This window comes from Gobio gobio, assembly GCF_949357685.1.
Source record: "Gobio gobio genome assembly, chromosome: 24".
NCBI classification, from domain to species: Eukaryota; Metazoa; Chordata; class Actinopteri; order Cypriniformes; family Gobionidae; genus Gobio; species Gobio gobio.
In genome coordinates, this window is record NC_137120.1 from 35,548,945 (window position 1) to 35,568,432 (window position 19,488).

The 19,488-nt window shown below is 41.0% G+C and overlaps 2 protein-coding genes across 6 annotated transcripts; one reads left to right on the forward strand and one right to left on the reverse strand.

Moving 5' to 3' along the window:
• The first annotated feature begins 1,721 nt into the window (after nucleotides 1-1,721).
• On the forward strand, nucleotides 1,722-10,450 carry zbtb37 (zinc finger and BTB domain containing 37). Of its 3 annotated transcripts, none has more exons than XM_079808035.1 (4): nucleotides 1,722-2,243; nucleotides 3,219-4,189; nucleotides 5,850-5,949; nucleotides 6,159-10,450. In XM_079808035.1, the coding sequence occupies exons 2-4, from the start codon at nucleotides 3,249-3,251 to the stop codon at nucleotides 6,678-6,680; spliced, it is 1,563 nt and encodes a 520-aa protein (XP_079664161.1). In that variant the 5' UTR covers nucleotides 1,722-2,243; nucleotides 3,219-3,248; the 3' UTR covers nucleotides 6,681-10,450. The 3 variants fall into 3 exon arrangements, with proteins under 3 accessions (XP_079664161.1, XP_079664162.1, XP_079664163.1); XM_079808037.1 differs by having other exon boundaries at nucleotides 2,172-2,243; nucleotides 3,216-4,189; XM_079808036.1 differs by having other exon boundaries at nucleotides 1,729-4,189.
• Nucleotides 9,670-19,453, reverse strand: serpinc1 (serpin peptidase inhibitor, clade C (antithrombin), member 1). Of its 3 annotated transcripts, none has more exons than XM_079808040.1 (8): nucleotides 19,141-19,453; nucleotides 16,322-16,680; nucleotides 16,027-16,242; nucleotides 15,812-15,949; nucleotides 13,967-14,185; nucleotides 13,707-13,881; nucleotides 11,223-11,287; nucleotides 9,670-11,138 (listed from the first exon to the last, which is right to left on the reverse strand). In XM_079808040.1, exons 2-8 carry the CDS (start codon nucleotides 16,673-16,675, stop codon nucleotides 10,959-10,961), a joined length of 1,347 nt encoding a protein of 448 aa, XP_079664166.1. In that variant the 5' UTR covers nucleotides 16,676-16,680; nucleotides 19,141-19,453; the 3' UTR covers nucleotides 9,670-10,958. The 3 variants fall into 3 exon arrangements, with proteins under 3 accessions (XP_079664166.1, XP_079664167.1, XP_079664165.1); XM_079808041.1 differs by having other exon boundaries at nucleotides 9,758-11,138; nucleotides 16,322-16,676; nucleotides 19,141-19,382; XM_079808039.1 differs by lacking the exon at nucleotides 19,141-19,453 and adding an exon at nucleotides 16,881-17,816 and having other exon boundaries at nucleotides 9,969-11,138; nucleotides 16,322-16,676.
• Between the last annotated feature and the right edge of the window lie 35 nt (nucleotides 19,454-19,488).

A 19,488-nucleotide genomic window follows, 5' to 3' on the forward strand; every position in this document is an offset into this window, starting at 1 on the left:
TCCTTTCTTCTACTGAACTCTAAAGAAGATGTTTTGAAGAATGTTGGTAACCAAACAGTTCATTGACTTAAAGGAAGTCAATGGGGACCAAAAACTGTTTGGTTACCCATATTCTTCAAAATATCTTAAGCAGAAGAAAGAAATTCATACAGGTTTAGAACAACATGATGACCGAATGTTAATTTTTTGGGTGAACTATCCCTTTAAGGCAGACATATTGATTTTTCTTGCTAATAAAATGAAACTCGCATTGTTATACTTATTAAATCATTTGTAATTAAGGCAAGGCAAGGCAAGGCAAGTTTATTTGTATAGCACAGATAAAAATATATTTAAAAATAAATTGATCATTAATGATTTAGAAAAGAAGCACTTTCTAGACTTTTTGACCCCAGAGTAGACATATAATATGATTAAATAGATACACTTAAATTATAAAACAGTTTAATAACTCATAAAGCGCATAAAACAATAAAAATGACTGTAAATGTAACTGATTCATTCAAAGTGGCAAAATATGGCATGTTCAGATATATGAGCAAAGAGCGCCACCTACTGTATACCTGCTGAAATGGCTTCTTCATAGCATCATAACTTTTGACACTTAATTTTCATAAATAATATTTCATTCGAATATCAAGCATAAATGCTTATCATGTACACATTTATGCTTAAAATACAAAATTACTTTTAAATGGGTGATATGTTATGTTTTTATGACACACTTCTAGTTTCAAGATGGGTATGCTACCACAAACAATTTGCTTTTTTATATTAATATTCTGTATATTTACCCTGCAAGTATGAGCATTTAGATTGTTGTTTGAGCTTAGATGTACATTTCCCTTTATACATCCATATAGCCTATGTTTTAATCTAAAAGATCAAAATATAAAATTATCAAACATGTTATGAATAAACTACCCATTTAGCTTTTTACCCCAGACACATTTTCCTCCTAAATAATTATCATTATACTTCATATTATTCTAGTAATAGCCTACAAATAAAATTCAACCCACTAAAATTGAAAACGCAATTTTTAATTTCTGCCTATCACTTGGAATTGCATTACTGATGAAGAACATTTAGATGAAACCCTCCAAATTTATAAAATAGAATGTAGAAATGGCAGAAAATATTGTGTTAAATGGTTAATAATAAGTTAAATGGATGGAAACCAAGATGTTGATATAACACGATGATGAAAGCATTCCTACAGTGAACCAAAGCATTACTATGACAAATAACAATAATTTGAATGGTTGTGAACACAATACAAATCACGGATGGTGAGATATGAATAATGGATACATTACGTAAAGAGTTTATTTACTTAAGACACATGACTAATATATTTTTTGAATGGGTTCAATGGGTTCAGTTTTATTGATGTCATGGAATGGGCCTGCACTGCTCTGCAACAAGAGTTTCTTTACATTTGTGTAATTTATTCATTAAATGCAACATATTAATGTTTATAACAGCATACAGTATTTCAGTAAGTAAATATCTCTTCGTTTATAGCTTCATACTCCCTCACACATACAAAAGAGGGAGAAACTGTCACCAAAAAATGCAACCAAACTCTTTACCCACTTTCACGGCGATGGTAAAGCAAAGGCATCATGGGAGCTTGAGTTCTTTTTGCCGAGTTTCACCATTGCTGGTTGCCATGGCTGCGAAGCAACAGAACTACATGTACCAGAATGCCATTTTCTGTACATTGGCTCATGTTATACATGGGGGAATAAGAGAGCGGCGGAGGAACCGAAAGCGACAGCAGAATCCCTGGCGATAAGTATAGCGATTAATAGCGATCGTGAAATGTGGGGAATTCAATGCCAAATCCCTCAAAACAGGGTGTCGTAAAAGGAAACTCGCATTTCGGTATTGTATTTTTTAAATATAAATTTGGCGTGGACCGGGGTAAGGCACCTCCCTGCCTTCTCTGCGCCGGGGTGTGTGCGTGTTTTTCGGGTAGGCTTCATCTCATCACCGCGCTGCAGTGTTACTGGAACCGAACTGAGGTGCCACGCCGCCGGTTACAGCTGCCCTGCGCCGTCGCCCGATACTATGTCAAAAACAGAGAGAGACAAAGTAACACTGCGAACCAATCCTACTGACCTATGCAATGAAAAAATGGCAACTTTGCTCTCTAACAGCTGTGGTTTGTAGCCATAAAGAAGTGCAATTGTGCCGAAAAATATAGTGGAGCGATTTTTGTGCCTGGTATTAAAAAGGTGAGGTAAAAAAATGCATCTCACTGCAAATGTAACTTTCTGTAAAAAAGGTCACTTTAAATTACAATGTTACAGTCAGTACTACTGTGTAATTACATAGCTACGGAATATTAATAATGACATATATGTGTGGTGTTTGTGAAACTGCTGGTAACTGCACAAGATTGTAATTAAATAGTTTGTTATCATGGCATATGTAGTTTTCCATCATTCAGAATTGTACTACAAGTTTCAACATTTAAAGTGTTACCAAAACGTCTGGTCAAATGTTAAAGAAATCTGGTCAATTGTTAAAGAAGTGAAATGTAAAATTTCTGCCCGTTGACTGAGATTTTGGATTTGCACTGCAAATGGTTTAGGGAGAAAATGTACAGTAATATGACTTTACAGGAAGTAGAAAGGGGAAATGTACCTTCAAGTCGTTGTACCACCTCGAGTTTGTGTCTTGAATATGTGTGCTTTGCAGTTCTGAACGGAAATGCCAGTCACATTTGTTTCAGCCAAACTTTTTCTGTGTCCAAAATCCCGTACAATATTCAATGAATAATTGACTAGGCTGACCAACATTCTTGGTACCTATAGCTCTCACACATGAAAAGAGACACCTGGCTAACCAGTTTTAGGCGTCAGCTTTTTGACAGCCCCTCAGTTTCATAAGACTTATGGGACTGAAATTTGGCCTCTGGCTGAACACCTCAGTCTCACCTACTGTTTCATAAATACTGCAGATAGTCCCACCCTTAACTCACACCACAGATTTTTTTTTTTTCAAATCAACCATCGAATGGTTGACTTATAGTTTTCTCTGTATATAAAGCTGGAATAGGAGAAAGTACTTTCTTACACATCACCTTTAACATTGTTTGCTAATAATGCAGAGTGTTAAGTCTGGGATTTTTTAATGAATTTTATTGCTCATCCAACTGTAATAGTCTTGTCCAGTCTCCTAAACGTTTCATTTTTTTTTGTCAGCAGCTTTGAAAAGCAACGCAATAGGCAGCCCGCATGGAACGAGCAGGAAGCATTCAACTTGATATTCCTGACTTCAGCAACTCCGTCCTGTCGCACCTGAACCAGTTGCGAATACAGGGACGTCTGTGTGACATCGTGGTCAATGTTCAGGGCCACAGTTTTCGTGCCCACAAGGTGGTCCTCGCCGCCAGCTCCCCTTACTTTAGGGACCACATGTCGCTGAGCGAGATGAGCACCGTGTCCATATCAGTGATCCGCAACCCAACTGTGTTTGAGCAGCTCCTTTCCTTTTGCTACACAGGACGCTTGTGCTTGCAGCTTGCCGATATCATCAGCTACCTGACGGCTGCCAGCTTCCTCCAAATGCAGCACATCATTGATCGCTGCACCCAGATTTTAGAGGGAATCCACTTCAAAATCAGTCTGTCAGATGTGGAGGAGGAGCTCGGGAACGGGGCCCACAGGACCACCAATCAAACCGTTGAGTCGGGAAGAGTCGGGACGGCGCTAAGTGGGTCCCGCTCCCTAAGTCCAAGACACACCAACTCCCGATTGATCAACACTGGGGTGATCAACATCCGCGATGTGAGGGAAGTCCGAGAAATCAGTCCCCCTGATGAGTCCATGAGCCCCCAGATAGTGGAGCACAGCGGCATTGGCTCGGAGGAGGTGGGATCTGGGAAAGAGCCCATTCTTCGTATTAACCGAGCCGGGCAATGGTATGTTGAGACGGGGACTGAGGTAGAGAGAGGTGGAGAGGAGAATGTGCGGATGGTGGAGGGGTTTCGGATTAAGACGGAGAGGATGGAGGAGTGGATGGGGGCGGAGACCCAGGCATCGGCGGAAGAGGGCAGTGGGACCGAAGAGGGGCCGACGGTGATGATTGACACCTCAGGACGTAGCACACTGATGCAGGAAGGAGGAAGAGGCGGGAAAGGTTCTCAGCCGTCCAGTAGCTTCAGTGAAACCGAGAGGTGTGTAAAAACTTTTGTTTAACCATCCCATTCCACTCTGAAATATGGCATATTGGATGGAGTTACAAACATTGTTTCATGTTGGTTTTAAGTAGGGCTGCAACAGCGAATCGATAAAATCGATAAAATTCGATAATTAAAAGAGTTGGCAACGAATTTCATTATCGATTCGTTGTGTCGCGCGACTATTATGCCCCTCAATAAGACGCGGAGATGTTTGAGTATAAAAAAAGCACGGTTGAGCGCAAAGCAGAGTGGAAGCGGGCGAGCCGTGCTGTACCCGTCGTACCACGCAGTGGAAAAGCAAACCGAGCCGAGCCGTACCAGTCGAAAAGCGCCATTAATAAATTGAAAAAGTGTGTTAATTGCAGCAAAAGCGACGCGACATGGCACGGGAGCACCACGGTGGTGATTCAGCTCCTAAAACGAAAACATCTTGGAGTCCTTGATGAGGAGGAAGGGAGTTCAACAGCAGGGTAACGTTCAGTCACTACAAAATCCCACTTTGTTTCCGTTTGGAAGTGAGGAGCGTGCCGTCCCTCCAGTAGCTCTTCTGGTGCTTGTTTACTCGTTATCCAGCTTGACAAGCATGACAAGTTAGCGTTAGCTTGTTAATAACAGTAGTAAAGCAGGGGTGGTATAGTTTGCAAGACTAAAGACACGTTTTTATTCACTTGCCTTTTTTGGCCCATTCATTTTTCAATCTGTTGCTATGTTCATTTCGTTGACAAATAATTTGTCAATATTTTAATCAACAACATTTTTCACAGACAAAAACGAGACGAAAATCAAAACCAGCTTTGAATGACAAAAACGGACTAATATCTATTGTCATTTTCGGTCAGCATTCGGACTCCATTAACCTGCTTCCATTTGTGCTCTTAATATTATTCAAACAACAAAAGACAGAGAAAAATCACCTCTTTAGTTTTAATAAGGATTCATTATATTTATTATACATTAATTATTTAATCCATATTTAATCTATAAGGAATGTTGTATGCAAGTTGTTTTAAAGAATGCATATCATTCATTGAAAATAAGACATTGTGTTCTTCTTTAGGAGGAGGAGTTTTATTTAATTGTTACATAATATTTCTTTATATGTCACAGCAGTTAAATCTGTGTCTGTATTGCATGTTTAAACTTTAATATCATTCATATTAATAGGTTAATACAGTAGATGTTTTATCCAGGAGTATATAACGGGTTTGGACATTTTAGAGAAATTCTTAATGCATTACAATTTAACTAAACCCATTAAATTTTGTTTGAGTGTGTGCGTCTGAGTGAAGTGTAGAGAACAAGTTCTAACATCCTGTTAAGTTTTCTGATTAGTATTTTTCTTTATAAAAAAAAGAAAATAAAAGATTTATAGATTTATTGTAGCAACTTTGCACTGTGAATTTGCACTGTCAGTTCTGTTTTTGAATAAAGGATTGGAAATGAATGCTTTTTTAAATTTGTTTCATCGATTCATTGAAAAATATATCGACAGATTAATCGATTATTAAAATATTCGTTAGTTGCAGCCCTAGTTTTAAGGTTTGAAAAATCCAGGTGTGACGCTTTAAAATGTGCTACATTTACCCCAAAAAACAATTGTATTCTGTCGACAAGTGTGCTGTAAAAGATTGAACCCGTACTGGCTTTCTTTCAGGTTTAGTCCAACAGGAAGTGTTGTGGTAATGGCTGATCGCCAGAGAGCCAAGAGTGAGTCCCCAGGAAGAGTTGACGATCAGAGACTCCCCACCTCACAGGTAGGGCATCCTAAATGTTAGGATTACATAGTTTCAAATCATATCAGTGAAGCACACCTTCCCAAGCAAATAAGAAATTTGCATCATGCTCAGAGCAGGTGGTGTGCCTAAGTTAGGAACAGTTCAAAGTGCGTTACAATTTGATTTCAAAGTGGAAATTGGGTGGGGATTATGAAACCAAACAATAACCTCTCACCTGTCCCCTACAGGGAGAGGAACAAGCTGTGTTTGACATGGGGGGATACGAGGAGTACCTACGAGAACAGGTAGGCGACCGGTGGTTCCGCTACAACCCCCGTCTCACCTGCATTTACTGCTGCAAGTCCTTTAACCAGAAGGGCAGCCTAGATCGTCACATGCGCCTACACATGGGCATTACCCCCTTCGTCTGTCGAATCTGCGGGAAGAAGTACACCCGCAAGGACCAACTCGAGTACCACATCCGTAAGCACACAGGAAACAAGCCCTTCCATTGCCACGTCTGCGGCAAGAGCTTCCCGTTCCAGGCTATTCTCAACCAGCACTTCCGCAAGAACCATCCCGGCTGTGCTCCACAGGAGGTGACCCACAGTGCCTCGCCCGAGACCACCACGGTCACCTCCCGTGGAGGCCAGAACGAAGACGAGTCGCCCTCCCAGGAGGAAGTGGAGGGCAATGGTGGAGGAGGGGGCCCCGGCTCGTCCTTCGGAGAAGGGGTCCAACCTTCAGTATCCACCACTGGGCCCGACTGAAACACTCGAAAGGAAAACATTGCAAGTTTAGGGAGACAAAGGACAGTTGGGTCCAACAGGACCATTTCTCGAGAGATCACTCTGTCCCTTGTCTCCCACCATCCACACTGAAATTGCAAGTTGGAAGGAGTTGAGCGAGCAGGAGGTTCTCAGCTGCTGTCAACAAGGATTGGGTAAAAAGGGAGAGTCTTCTGCGTCCTACTTGGACGAAGATCCTCTATTTTTTTCGTGACAACAAAGATGCAAGGAACAGTTTGCTAGGAATAGTATTCTCTAGGGATTTATAAATGGTATTTCCGCTTTAAACCGCATCTACCTTCACCATACAAACTGAACAGAACGTCAATATATGAAGACAAGCCACACTCCAACAACCTCACACACCACTGGATGCAGTGATTTTTGTTTTCTTTTTTTGGTTTTGTTTCTAGTCTTTCCTGTCTTTTATATGTTACGTTTTTTTTATATTTTTGTACTACTATAAATCTTTCAGGATAAACTAAAAGAGAAACTCTAGCTATGATTAGGTCGAATTGCGTTGAAATTGCCAAACTTCTCTGTGCCAGAAGAAGAGTTTTAAAATGAGGGGACATCGTAGTCCTTTGCTACTTTGCCTTGAGACAATCTTGATAAAATTTAGCTGGGGCTAGACGTTGCGCTCCCCAACCATGGCAAGCTTAGGAAAACGGGTTCAGTTTTTTATTAGGGACCCTCAGGTCTGACCTAACATCAGATTCTCGGTTTATTTTTTCGTCTTGTGTTAAGTGCCGATCCGGCCTGCCATAAAACCCGAAACGCATTTCTCACACTCAACACAAGGAAATTGTAGTTGTAGAACTTTGGGTTTATAACAAGAGACACTCAGATCATATTATTATACTGTTTAATGTTGGTGGTAAAACTGTGATATAGGCACGCTGGTGAAAAGATGATGGTAGAGTATAGCATGTTACATATGTATTTATTCACACTTAATTCCCGTTAAGGCCTTCATCCATCTCCGAGCTCAACAACTCAGCTGAATGTTGATGATACAGTTATATAAAACAGGAAATTCTTCAACCTCAGATAAGCTACAATAGACCGCTCAGTTACCTCTCTCACACATCACTACGCAATACCGATCCGTCGCACGCATATGCGTGGATGCACTCGGCCGATTTTTATGTTCAGTGTTTTTTTTCTTTCCATACTTTTCAACCGCTTTTAAGTCGCTCATTGAGATTCGCAAGTCTTGCTTTAACTGGTCTGATGATATTTTGTTTGAGCTGGGGGGAAGGGTCTCTATTCCTTTTTTATGTCAAGTCTCGCAGGCTTTGTTGTTGATGCCGTTTAGGAAAACGGAAACCGTATGTCTGTGATGACTGGGAAACGTTGAAATGCCACGGAATGACTTTGAGTGTAAGATTTCCCTTCATCTGATGGAAGGCACTTTAACCTTGGGGTCAGGTGCATTTACACTTGGCTTATGGACAGATGTTTCCAGCTGGTGCTATGACGTGAATTTACTGAAGTGTTCAGTAACCAAAGGAACTGAAATTTCTTGTGGAAGTTCTTAACCCTTAAGATTTGGAGGGGGAAAAAAGAGATTACATCAGGCACTTAAAGAAAGGCTGGGGGTGTTTTTTTGTTGGTTTTGTTTTTAGAATATTTGTATATCTATATACGTCACTTATGCATATTTAGACAAATTTATACTTGTAATAACTATACAGAGGCAGTTTCTAGAGCGATCAACAAAAGCAAAGGTGTTTTAAGCGAAAGTAAAGCTGTTATCGTTTTTATAAGGCTGTGAATCACACTTGGTTGTGACTGATTTTTTAGGGAAGGTTTGATGCATATTATAAAAATCAGCTACTGATATTTCCATTAGGGATTTTGTGCACCTCACTTCATATCATTACTTCTACCGTTACTCACATCTGTGAACACAGGTCAGCAGGTAAACACTTCTTACAAATATCAGGAACTCACTGTTTACTTTTTGTGTTTACCTTTTTGGGTTGTACCAAGCCGATTTTCTTACTTGGAATTCTAGCTCTGGGTAACTTGGGTCAGCAAATTTCACAAGGGCAGCAAAAGAAAAGGAGAAAAAACGACATAGGTAGGACATTTCCTCTCAGTGTAAATACCCATGCCTCAGAAACAGTGGCGGTGAATTGCAATCCTGAAACTGTATAATTTCACGGTTGTTGTACAGTGCAGAACCCAGGTAAAGAGCATGTTGATATTGCTTTTATTTGTCACAATGCAACCTCACGATAATAGAAAAGGGCAGATGATTTTGTCTGTAAACAACATACTCATAATCTAATATGTTACAATATATCAAGAAAATAAGTTCTTTTTTATGGCCTTTAAGTTTAAATTTAGATTTGAGGCATGGGCCTGTTTTGTGTATGCCAATCATATAAGGGTGATAGTGTTTTAAATTATCTCTATGTGAATTAATTCATTGCAATTTAATAACAAGGGATCTATATATGTAATCAGTCATTCCAATTATTGTACTGCACATTTTAGCAGTCTAAATTTAATCAAATTCATTTGAGTTTTAGGGCTAATGATAAATTTCAGCATGTTTTCCCTTTGTTGACCTTCAAAACATTAATGGTTGACTAACCTGCCTGTTTGTTTTTCATTTTAAACAATATTATTCATTCAAATATTATGTGTTTGGCTTCTATCTTTGTTTTTCGAGCTTTAAATGACATGACAGATGATAGATGTGTTGCTACATTGTATATATTAGGCTGTAATATTTCATGTTTCTGTACGACAATACATCTACTGCAGTTTATTGGTATTGACTGACCAAATTACGTCTAATCCTAACACAGTGTTACTGAATGTGTGGAACTACATTCGAAGCAATATTTCACCCCATTTCCAAAAGTTGCTTTCAGATAAAGTGGTGCAGAGTTAAAGCACACCATAACAATCGTATAAAACAACGTACGCATATTGGCAAATGTGATCAAATTTGTTTCAGCGATTATTTTTATTCGGTTCGTTTTTCATGGTCTGGCTTGTGAAAAGTGATACAGTGCATGTCTTCGTTTTTTTTTGTTTTTGTTGGGAAGACCGAAAGACAACACTGAGCCATATTTACGGAGTTTGTTCAGTCTTGTCGCAAGCCCCTCTGGAGCAAATATTTTGGAAGTGGACACTTCAATGCAAATAGCCTACATATGTATTTCAACACTTAGTCTGTCTGAATAAGCAAGCAAATGTGATGCATCGTCAAAAAGTTGTCAGTTGCTTTCTTACCTCAAAAGAGTCTTTGTACAAGGAAACAAGACATTGTTTTTCTACTGACCCTCAGTAGAATTTGTTTATTTGCATGTTGTTTGTCTTTTGTAATGGCCAAACATATAGACATTTCTAAATTTGCACCAAGAGAAGCCAAAATGTTGACATGTACGATTTGTCTTGCTATATTGTTTTATCTTGCAAAAAGCAATATAGTCTTTCCATGTGTCTTATATGTTAATCACTTTAATTTAAATCATACTTCAGAAAATATTTTATTTTACATAACCATGAGATTAAACAATATATAATAGGTATTTTATTCTTGAAACACAAGTCAAATTCCAAAACATGAGCATTATTATCTTAGAAGTCAATTTCTTAGATTTTATTAGCAAACCAATATATTTATTGAAATAGTAAATACGTTTAAAAGTCTAGAAATTATATTCATATGCGATATAATTGCTTATTTGAAATGAATCAGAGTTTATGATTGCTTAAAATTTGAGACTTTTCACGTTTAAAAAAGGTACAGGAATCAAAAAAATTTATCATTATTAATGTGAATGCCATTTTCACAATAACCACTATGTTTTTTTTCTTCCTCACTGGCAGTGTGTCAAGTCCATTCTTCTAAATAGAAATAAAGCACTTTAAGTGTAACTGTGAAGGATTTTGATTATGTTCTTTAAATGTATAATTATGTAAGCCCAGATTGTGTGATACTGCTAAACCCAAATTTCTAAAATGAAAAAAATAAACCTGTTTTATCCTTATCTTGTGCCTGTACATATTTTTCTTTCTTTCTTTTTCAAATCCTCTTTGCAACCTCTTGCTCCTCGATGTGTTTGTTTCCAGTGCTTGCGTGGTGGACTGACAAAAACAACATGTTGTTACAAATTTAATGCTCATTATTAAGCAATAAGGCCAGAAACAAGGCAGCCTTGTCAAGTTAAAAATTAGCCACAAGGATGATCAATAACCGCCCTCAGCCCGTCCTGTTAAATCCATATCCAATCCATATTAGCTGCTCCCACAAGGATTTGCGACTCGCCCGGTGAAGAGCAAGGCGTTGATACTGGACTCACGTATCAGCAGAAGGAAGGGCTGGTCCGCAACAAAAGAAACCCGGAAGAGGTTTAAGGAACGTCCGGTAGCCACTACTGCCGTGGCGGCAGTGGCCTCACTGCCTTCCTCATTCACCTGAAGAATTGGAAAATCAGGCCGGTTATGCTAATCATAAAAACATGGTACTTGATTTTACAAAAATTAATGAATGCATCTTACCTCAAGGAAGGCCTTATGGTAGGCATCAGAGATGTACAAATTGGGCCCACCACCGACAACCATCCCTAGTGCAACATGTCATGGTGAAAAAATTATTGTGCAGTCATCAACTCCAATACACTGCTCAAAAAATTAAGGGAACACTTAATCGTCACAGTATAACACCAGGGGTGCTTCTCATTTCTTATTTGTGCATCCTCGTTTCTTTTCTTTGCTTCCTTTCCTTGCATCTCAGCTCCACCCCTGTAGGATGTGAGGGAAGGCTGCAAGGAAAGAAAATGAGGACGGAGGAATCGAAGGAAAGCTTATTTGTATATTGGAATATTCTTGATCACTCAAGCGTGCATCCTCGCTCATAACTCCTCTGGAAGCTTCCTCACTCCTCGTTCCTCGCCTCGCGGTGCAATTAGAGAATCGAAATGTCCTTCAAGATGGCTAAGGCTGGAGGACGAAGGAGCACCCCGAATCAGTTAAACTTAAGGGATATTAATCTGTCCAATTAGGAAGCATAAGTGATCATGAATCAGGAACAAATGAACGTGACGACAGGTGCACTGGAGAAGCGACAGCAAGACAACCCCCAAAAGGGAATGATTTTGCAGGTGGAGGCCATAGACAATTGTTCTCTCCTTATTCTTCCTGACTGATTTGTCTTTAGTTTTGTGCTTTGTTAGCGTCCCTGTCACTGTCTGTAGCATGAGGCAGTACCTGCAACCCAATCAGGTTGCGCAGGCAGTCCTGCTCCTCCAGGATGGCACATTCATACGTGCCGTCGCAAGGAGGTTTGGTGTATCTTCAGTTTCAAGAGCATGGAGGAGATACTGGGAGACTGGCCGTTACACAAGGAGACCTGGACAGGGACGTAGGAGGGCAACAACCCAGCAGCAGGAGCGGTATCTGCTCCTTTGTGCGAGGAGGAACAGGAGGAGCACTGCCAGACCCCTACATAATGACCTCCAGCAGGCTAATGGTGTCCATGTCTCTGACCAAACTGTCAGAAAGAGACTTCATGAAGGTTGCATGCATAGACTGTAATAAAATATGGACGTAGTGTCCGTGACGTCACCCATAGGATTCTGAAGAGCAGTTTTGAAGGGTAAAGTAGGGTCGAGCTGGCCGTTGCCATCTTGGCAGCCCGGATAACAGAAAATGGGCAAAGAGGTGGGACGTGGGTGGAGCTGAGGTGACGTGATGACTTACAGACAGCAGACAAACGACAATCCAAGTCACTCAAAGTGGCCACGTCCTTAATTATGCAGAACTTTAAGGCTTTATATAATGTAAACGAATGAGTTATAAAAAAATTCACCCCCCTCACAGTTGTCATTAAGGGCAAAATTGCAGTTTAAGTCACTTCCGTATTGGCTTCAAGAGAAACTGAAGGAGGTTGCCGCTTGGTGGCATGAGGGCCCAACGTCCTCTAGTGGGACCTGTGCTTGCAGCTCAGCACCGTCACCTCGATTGGCATTTGCCAGAGAACACCAGAATTCAAGTCCGCCATTGGCACCCTGTTGTCATCACGGATGAGAGCAGGTTCACACTGAGCACGTGACAGATGTGAAAGAGTCTGGAGATGCTGTGGGTAGCGCTATACTGCTTCCAGCATGACCATTTTGGCGGTGGGTCAGTAATGGTCTGGGGAGGAATATCCTTGGAGGGTCGGACAGACCTCCATGTGCTAACCAATGGTTCCCTTACTACTGTTAGATACCGGGATGAAGTCCTCAGAGACGTTGTCAGATCTTATGCAGGTGCTGTGGGCCCTGGGTTCCTCCTGGTGCATGATAATGCCCGGGCTCATCATGTGGCTAGAGTGTGTAGGCAGTTTTAAGATGCCATTGACTGGGCCTCATGTTCCCCAGTCCTGAATCCAATTAAGAACCCCTGGGACCAAGTAGCACCACAGACTGTCCAGGAGCTCACAGATGCCCTGATCCAGATCCCCCAGGACACCATCCGCTATCTCATCAGGAGCATGCCCAGAAGTTGTCGCGAGTGCATACAGGCACGTGGGGGCCATACACACTACTGATTTACATTATGAGTTGCTGTGATGAACTTCATGCAATTTGGATCAGTTGGATTTTACATTGCTTTTTGGTATGATTTTGGTTTCCGTTGACTGTTGTCACATAATTTTGTTCTTAACAAATTATAGAATGTATATAAATAAATACTTTCTCATAAATTGAGATCCAATGTGTGATTTAAGTGTTCCCTTAATTTTTTTTTTGAGCAGTGTAGTTCGCATTGACAATGACATTCCTGCCATTTTTCGAGTCAACACACTTCCATACAGTAAAAGTTCATTGTAATAACACCAAGATCCCTAAAGAACCATACAAATAATATATATGACTTGTGCTCTTCATTCCTAGTCTTTTAGGTTCTACAGAAGGGAGCAAGTCATACAAGTTTGGAATGACATGATGACAAAAGGGTGAACTATCTCTAAACAATAGTAACAAGTTTTTAATGTCATACCTGGGAGACTGGCATTTTCCGGACTAAAAAGATCTTCAAGGCCCATTTTTGTCAGCTGCTCTTTGAGGCTGAAGCTGTCCTCGATACGGAAACGAGGAACCTGCACTGCAACTGTGGTCTCTTTCATGGCATTTAACCAGCCAACAAGTTTATTGAGGTTCAAGTTAGCCACCACCTTAATTGGATGCAGTTGTGTTATGTAAGCCTACAGAAGAAAATCTTGAGGAAAACATTTTGTTTATAGTTTATAATCGACTTACTTCCGACAGGGTTGCACCATCAGTAGGTAATATGAGAACCATTGTGATGTCACCACCATTGTAGGGCAATTCAAGGATCTTCACTTTGTCATCAGCAATTTTGGCGTACTGGAATTTCTTCTCTTGGTACATCATGAAGACTGGACACTTGTGCGTCTCGCTAACGTGAAAGTCTAACTTCGCGACATTTTGCTTATCAAACTTTTGTTTCCATTGACCCTGGAACACAAAAAACAGATTGTAACAGAGTTAGGGGGTCCAGTCCTGCTCTTGGAGAGCCACTTTTCTCCAGAGTTTTGCTCAACAAACCTGCCTGGAGGTTTGTAGTGAGCCTGAAGGCTTTGGGTGCTTCTCATTTATTTTTTGTGCATCGTTGTTTCCTTTCCATGCTTCCTTTCCATGAGTCATAGCTCCACCCCCATAGGATGTGAGGGAAGGATGCATGGAAAGGAAATGAGGACAGAGGAATCGACGGAAATCTTACTTGTACATTGGTATATTCTTGATCACTCGCGTCATTTCACAGCGTCATCAGCTGTGCTCAAGGGATCTGCTCTTATGTTGTTGAAGTTCGGTTATTTAAGAAATTCATAAACAATAATAATAACGCAAGATGCGCTGACGAAATATGTGAGATGTATTTTTAAACTGCAATGGTAAAGCATACATTTTAATGATTGTGACAGTTGTGAAGGGGGAGGAGAATTTATACGCGAGTCAGGTTTCTCGACAGACTTCCACAAAGGATACACCTGTGCATCCTCACTCAAGGCCCCGCCCAGCCTGGCTCCGCCCTCCTACGTACTTCCGCTCAATTTTCACCTTCCTTCAGTACTCCGTCTGGGATTGCTATATATTTTCTGTTTTTCCCCGAAAAATTTTAACCTGTCCAATCGGCGAACAGAGGGAGTGGCTGAGAGCGAGAACTAGTTTGATATGACATACGTCACGACCAAACGTTAGCGATAGGTTATGGCAGATCCAGAGTGGCTCTGGGTAGATCCAATAGTTTTAAACTTCATCAGAGTACCCGCCTTCAAGGAAGTAAACGCTTGTCAATGGAGAGTGGCCAGACTCTCTGTTCAAATGAAATGTACGAGAGTCTGGTAGGACCAGGCTAGGCCCCGCCCACACTCCCACAAAATCGGTTACTGCAGAACAACTCATGTCGGTGTGAAATAAACAGTTATGGAAATGTAGAAATTAAAGTTAAAGCTCCAATCGCCGGAAAAAGTTTGTTGGTGCCTCAGCGACTACTTCGCTCAGAGAAGCTGTCAATCACAGCTGTCAATCATGACATCACACCCCCATTTTTATAGCACCAAGTAACTAACTAAAACCAAACTTATTAAAAAAAAAAACCCTTGAACTTACATCAGTGTGATAAAAAAACGACCTAAAATGACAATTGATTTGAAGTGTAATTTGATTGTTCAGTTTGTCTCACGTCCCATTAGATAAATTCTAGCTTCTGTTCTATCTATAATTTGAGTATTAATTGGGGTTGGAGCCAAAGGTGCAGTCACGTCATGTAGTAATAACCCTAACCCTTCAAGTACTTGTAGAACTCGTAATTTTCTGAGAGTTACGACTTGTACCACATGGCTGCTGTATCACCTGACCACTGCAGATATAAGGTGCGTTCGACTTGAAGTGGTGCTGTGCAGACCGATCGGTGTATGACATCAGAGTAACGCGAGAGCAATTCGAAAGCATACAATGCTTTATTTATAGTTATTACGACATGGCGTGAACACAAACTCTGGAGGAAGGTAGCCCTGTAGATGGGGTATCATAGGGGGACAATTTCCATCTTAATAAGTACCTCTCTACAGCCTCACTTACTTTGAAGTAGATCGCGTTCACCAAGACTAATATGGTGTTGGAGTCTATTGAACCTTCAGGCAGGGTGTCTTTTATTCGGTTCTCCGTCTTGTTGGCAATCCATTCATTTATCGCCAGCCTCGAAGCATCTGGATTCTCCTAGAGGGCGAAACTTGAATGATTAGTATAAGGTCATGGATCAGATGCCCTACATTAGGAATTTATGGAAATGTAACCTTAAAATTGAGAGGCATCAACTTGGCTCCATAGACCATCTCGCTGATGTGTTGGAAGGACTCATTAAAAAGCGTAGATTTGTCTCCAAACAAGCGGTTTGCAGAGATCAGCTCTGTCGTCTCATGCTTTTTGCGGTATAGTCGACAGTTCAGCTTGGCGAAGAAGTAGTGAACCTGGTCAGATGTCTTCTCCTTTATCGAATCGAACCGAAACACCTACATGTTAAGGATAGAGAAGTTGTTGGCCTGCTTGAGTGATCGATCTTTATTTGAAGTTACAATTACTTGACCTTACTTTCATGAGCTGCTCCAGTGTGTTGTTACAAGCCCCTAGCTTCGTCATGGCGAAAGCTGTTGAGATACTGATCGGCGACAGAAAGATGTTTTCATCGTTGGACTTTCCCTCGGCAAGCTGCTTGAAAAATGACAGGGCGAAGAGTCCGTTGGCTTTGGACAGTTCCAGCACTCGAGGATTGGTGCCAGGTAGGATCTTCTCAGGTTCTTTGGTTGGTTGTAGCTCAGGATCCGAGTTGCGGTAGATGCACATTGGCTCCAATAGCTCTTTGGGCTTTGTGATGCAGATATCTTTGGTCGCCTGGACCGAACAGAAGGCAAGTACCCACAAAGCCCACGTACATGCCAATTTCATCCTGCCTAAAGTGGAATGGGAAACCAGCCCAGGAAAAGTAGTTCAGTGCAAGTTCTGGTGGCCAGTCAAGTCATAGGGTCAACAATGTCTGGAAAAATCTCAAATTCGGAAGAGTAGTGTAATGGAAAAAGGTTTGCTCTTTGCTCAAATAAAATCTGCATTGACAGAGTTAAATGTTTTTCCATTTTCCTGATAATTTACTCACCCCATGTCATCCAAGATGTTCATGTCTTTCTTTCTTCAGTCGAAAAGAAATTAAGGTTTTGAGGAAAACAATCCCAGATTTTTGGACTTCAACAGGGAACAACGGGTTGAAGGTCCAAATTGCTGTTTCAAAGCAGCTTCAAATCGCTCTACACGATCCCAGCTGAGGAATAAGGGTCTTATCTAGCGAAACGATTGGTCATTTTCTAAAAAAATTCATTAAAATGTATACACCTTTTAACCACAAATGCTCATCTTGCACTAGCTCTGCAATGCACGTCCACAACTTCACACATTACCTACGTATTCATGTTGGAAAGGTCACATGTGACGTAGGCGGAAGTACCCAGTGTTTACAAAGCAAACGTGCAAAGACTAAGGCCCTGTCCCAAATATGCACTTTTGGTCTTGTGGACTTACAATGGCTGCCGTGTGCGCATGTCCGTTAAGTCCATGAGACCCGTAGGGCAGGGGTGTCCAATCCTGCTCCTGGAGGGCCACTGTCCTGCAGAGCTTAGCTCCAACACCAATTACACTCTAAAAAATGCTGGGTTAAAAACAACCCAAGTTGGGTTGAAAATTAACAAACCCAGCAGTTGTAGCCTGACAAGCCAGACCCACATCAAGATGTTGGGTCTGGGAACTCACCATTGACAGGGCTCAATCCGAGGGGCGGAACAAACAGTTGTCTTTCTGCATGCAATTGGATAGCGCTACAACCAACCAGAGAGCAACGTGAAGTTGAGCTCGTTGCTGGATTAAACTTTCGCTGTATCCGGTCGGCAAAACTTCGAACACATCTTCCTTTCTTAAGTATGACTTCAGTGCCGTTCTTTTTTCTTTTCTTAAAGAAAAGCTTAAGTCCAAGTCTTCCAGAGTCGCGGCCAAAGCCGATTCGAAAGACCGCCGTTCGCCAGCTTTTTTGTTTACGAGTAGCACGCAGAACCGCCGCAACTCTGCCGTCATTATGTTAAGCCTGCCCACCGCCTTTATACACGATGTGATTGGCCTGACCAGAGTTTGGTTTTTCCAGCTCGCAGGTCTACCGAGAGTTGCTAGACTACACTCGCGGCAAATTAGATTTGCTGCCGCTAGGGTGCGTCTAGATTTTTAGGCTACAGCAGTTGGGTTATTTCAAGCAAACATTTAACCCAACCACTGGGTTAAAACAACCCAATTGCTGGGTTTGTCCATTTCCAACCCAACTTGGGTTGTTTTGAACCCAGCATTTTTTAGAATGTAAACACACTTGAACCAGCTAATCAAGGTCTTGCTAGCAATACTAGAAATTTCCAGGCAGGTGTGTCAAGTCAAGTTGTAGCTAAACTCTGTAGGACAGTGGCCCTCCAGGACCGAGTTTGGACACCCCTGACGTAGGGCGACTTGTTCCCAACAGACAAAGTGGCGTAACGTCACGAAAGTATGGACTTGTAGGAAGGACTTTTACCAAAAAAGGGTAAACCAACATTGTCGAAGTTGGAGAAAAGTTTTTTGCCCTTCTGTCGACATTTTTTTTTTTTAAAGTAAATGGCCAATTGCTAGATTAAGACCCTTATTCCTCGGCTGGGTTCGTTTAGAGCAGGGCTGTCCAAAGTCGGTCCTGGAGGGCCACTGTCCTGCAGAGTTTAGCTCTTACTTGCCTCAACACCCGTCTGGAAGTTTCTAGTATGCCTAGTAAGACCTTGATTAGCTGGTTCAGGTGTGTTTAATTGGGGTTGAAGCTAAACTCTGCAGGACAGTGGCCCTCCAGGAGCAGGATTGGACACCCCTGGTTTAGAGCCTAGAAACTGCCATGTGGACCTTCAACCCGTTGAAGTCCACTATATGGCGAAAAATCTTTGAATTTTTTCCTCAAAAAGCTTAATTTCTTTTCGACTGAAGACATGAACATCTTGGATTACATGGGGTGAGTAAATTATGAGGAAATTTTTATTCTGGAGTGAACTTTCCTTTAACAGCTTGCACATTAAAATCCACAATAATTACAAAGAAATAAAACCATATGAAGTTTATTTAGCATAGCAAACCCAATTTCGTCAATTTTGTATTTTATTAATCATACATTGCTAGTTTCCCAATCACAAATTAAGGTTCAAGTCAGTATTAAATTTTACTACCAATGGCTGATTCACTAATAAAGATCCACTTTATACTTGGATTATGTCTGAAGTGAAAAGTTTGAATCGCCACGACACTTTTACAAACAAAACTGCTCTTTTTTGATCAGGATATTTATTGGATTTATGAATCTTTCCACTTACCTGATGTTGTAGTTTTTTGCTTTCTAAAGACCAGTTTTTAAGGCAACGTTGTACTAAAGTAAGCAGCAAAGTGAAGCAAAACACTGCTCTCTGGACAGGTCAGTGCCCTTAAGAGTAGCTACTGGAGTGACTAAAGAGATGAAAATGTACACAGGACAACCTTTGAGCTATTGATTGGGTTTGTTAGGTTGGTCACAAGCAAAGCAAATATGATTCGTAATGTGAGATCCGTTCAAAACAATAATTTCAGTACAAATGTGTACATCAAATGTCTTCTGAGGCCTGAGGTGAAACTATGTTGTTGTTGACTGGTAACTTTAAAGGGTCTTTTCACTAGAACCTAGTGGT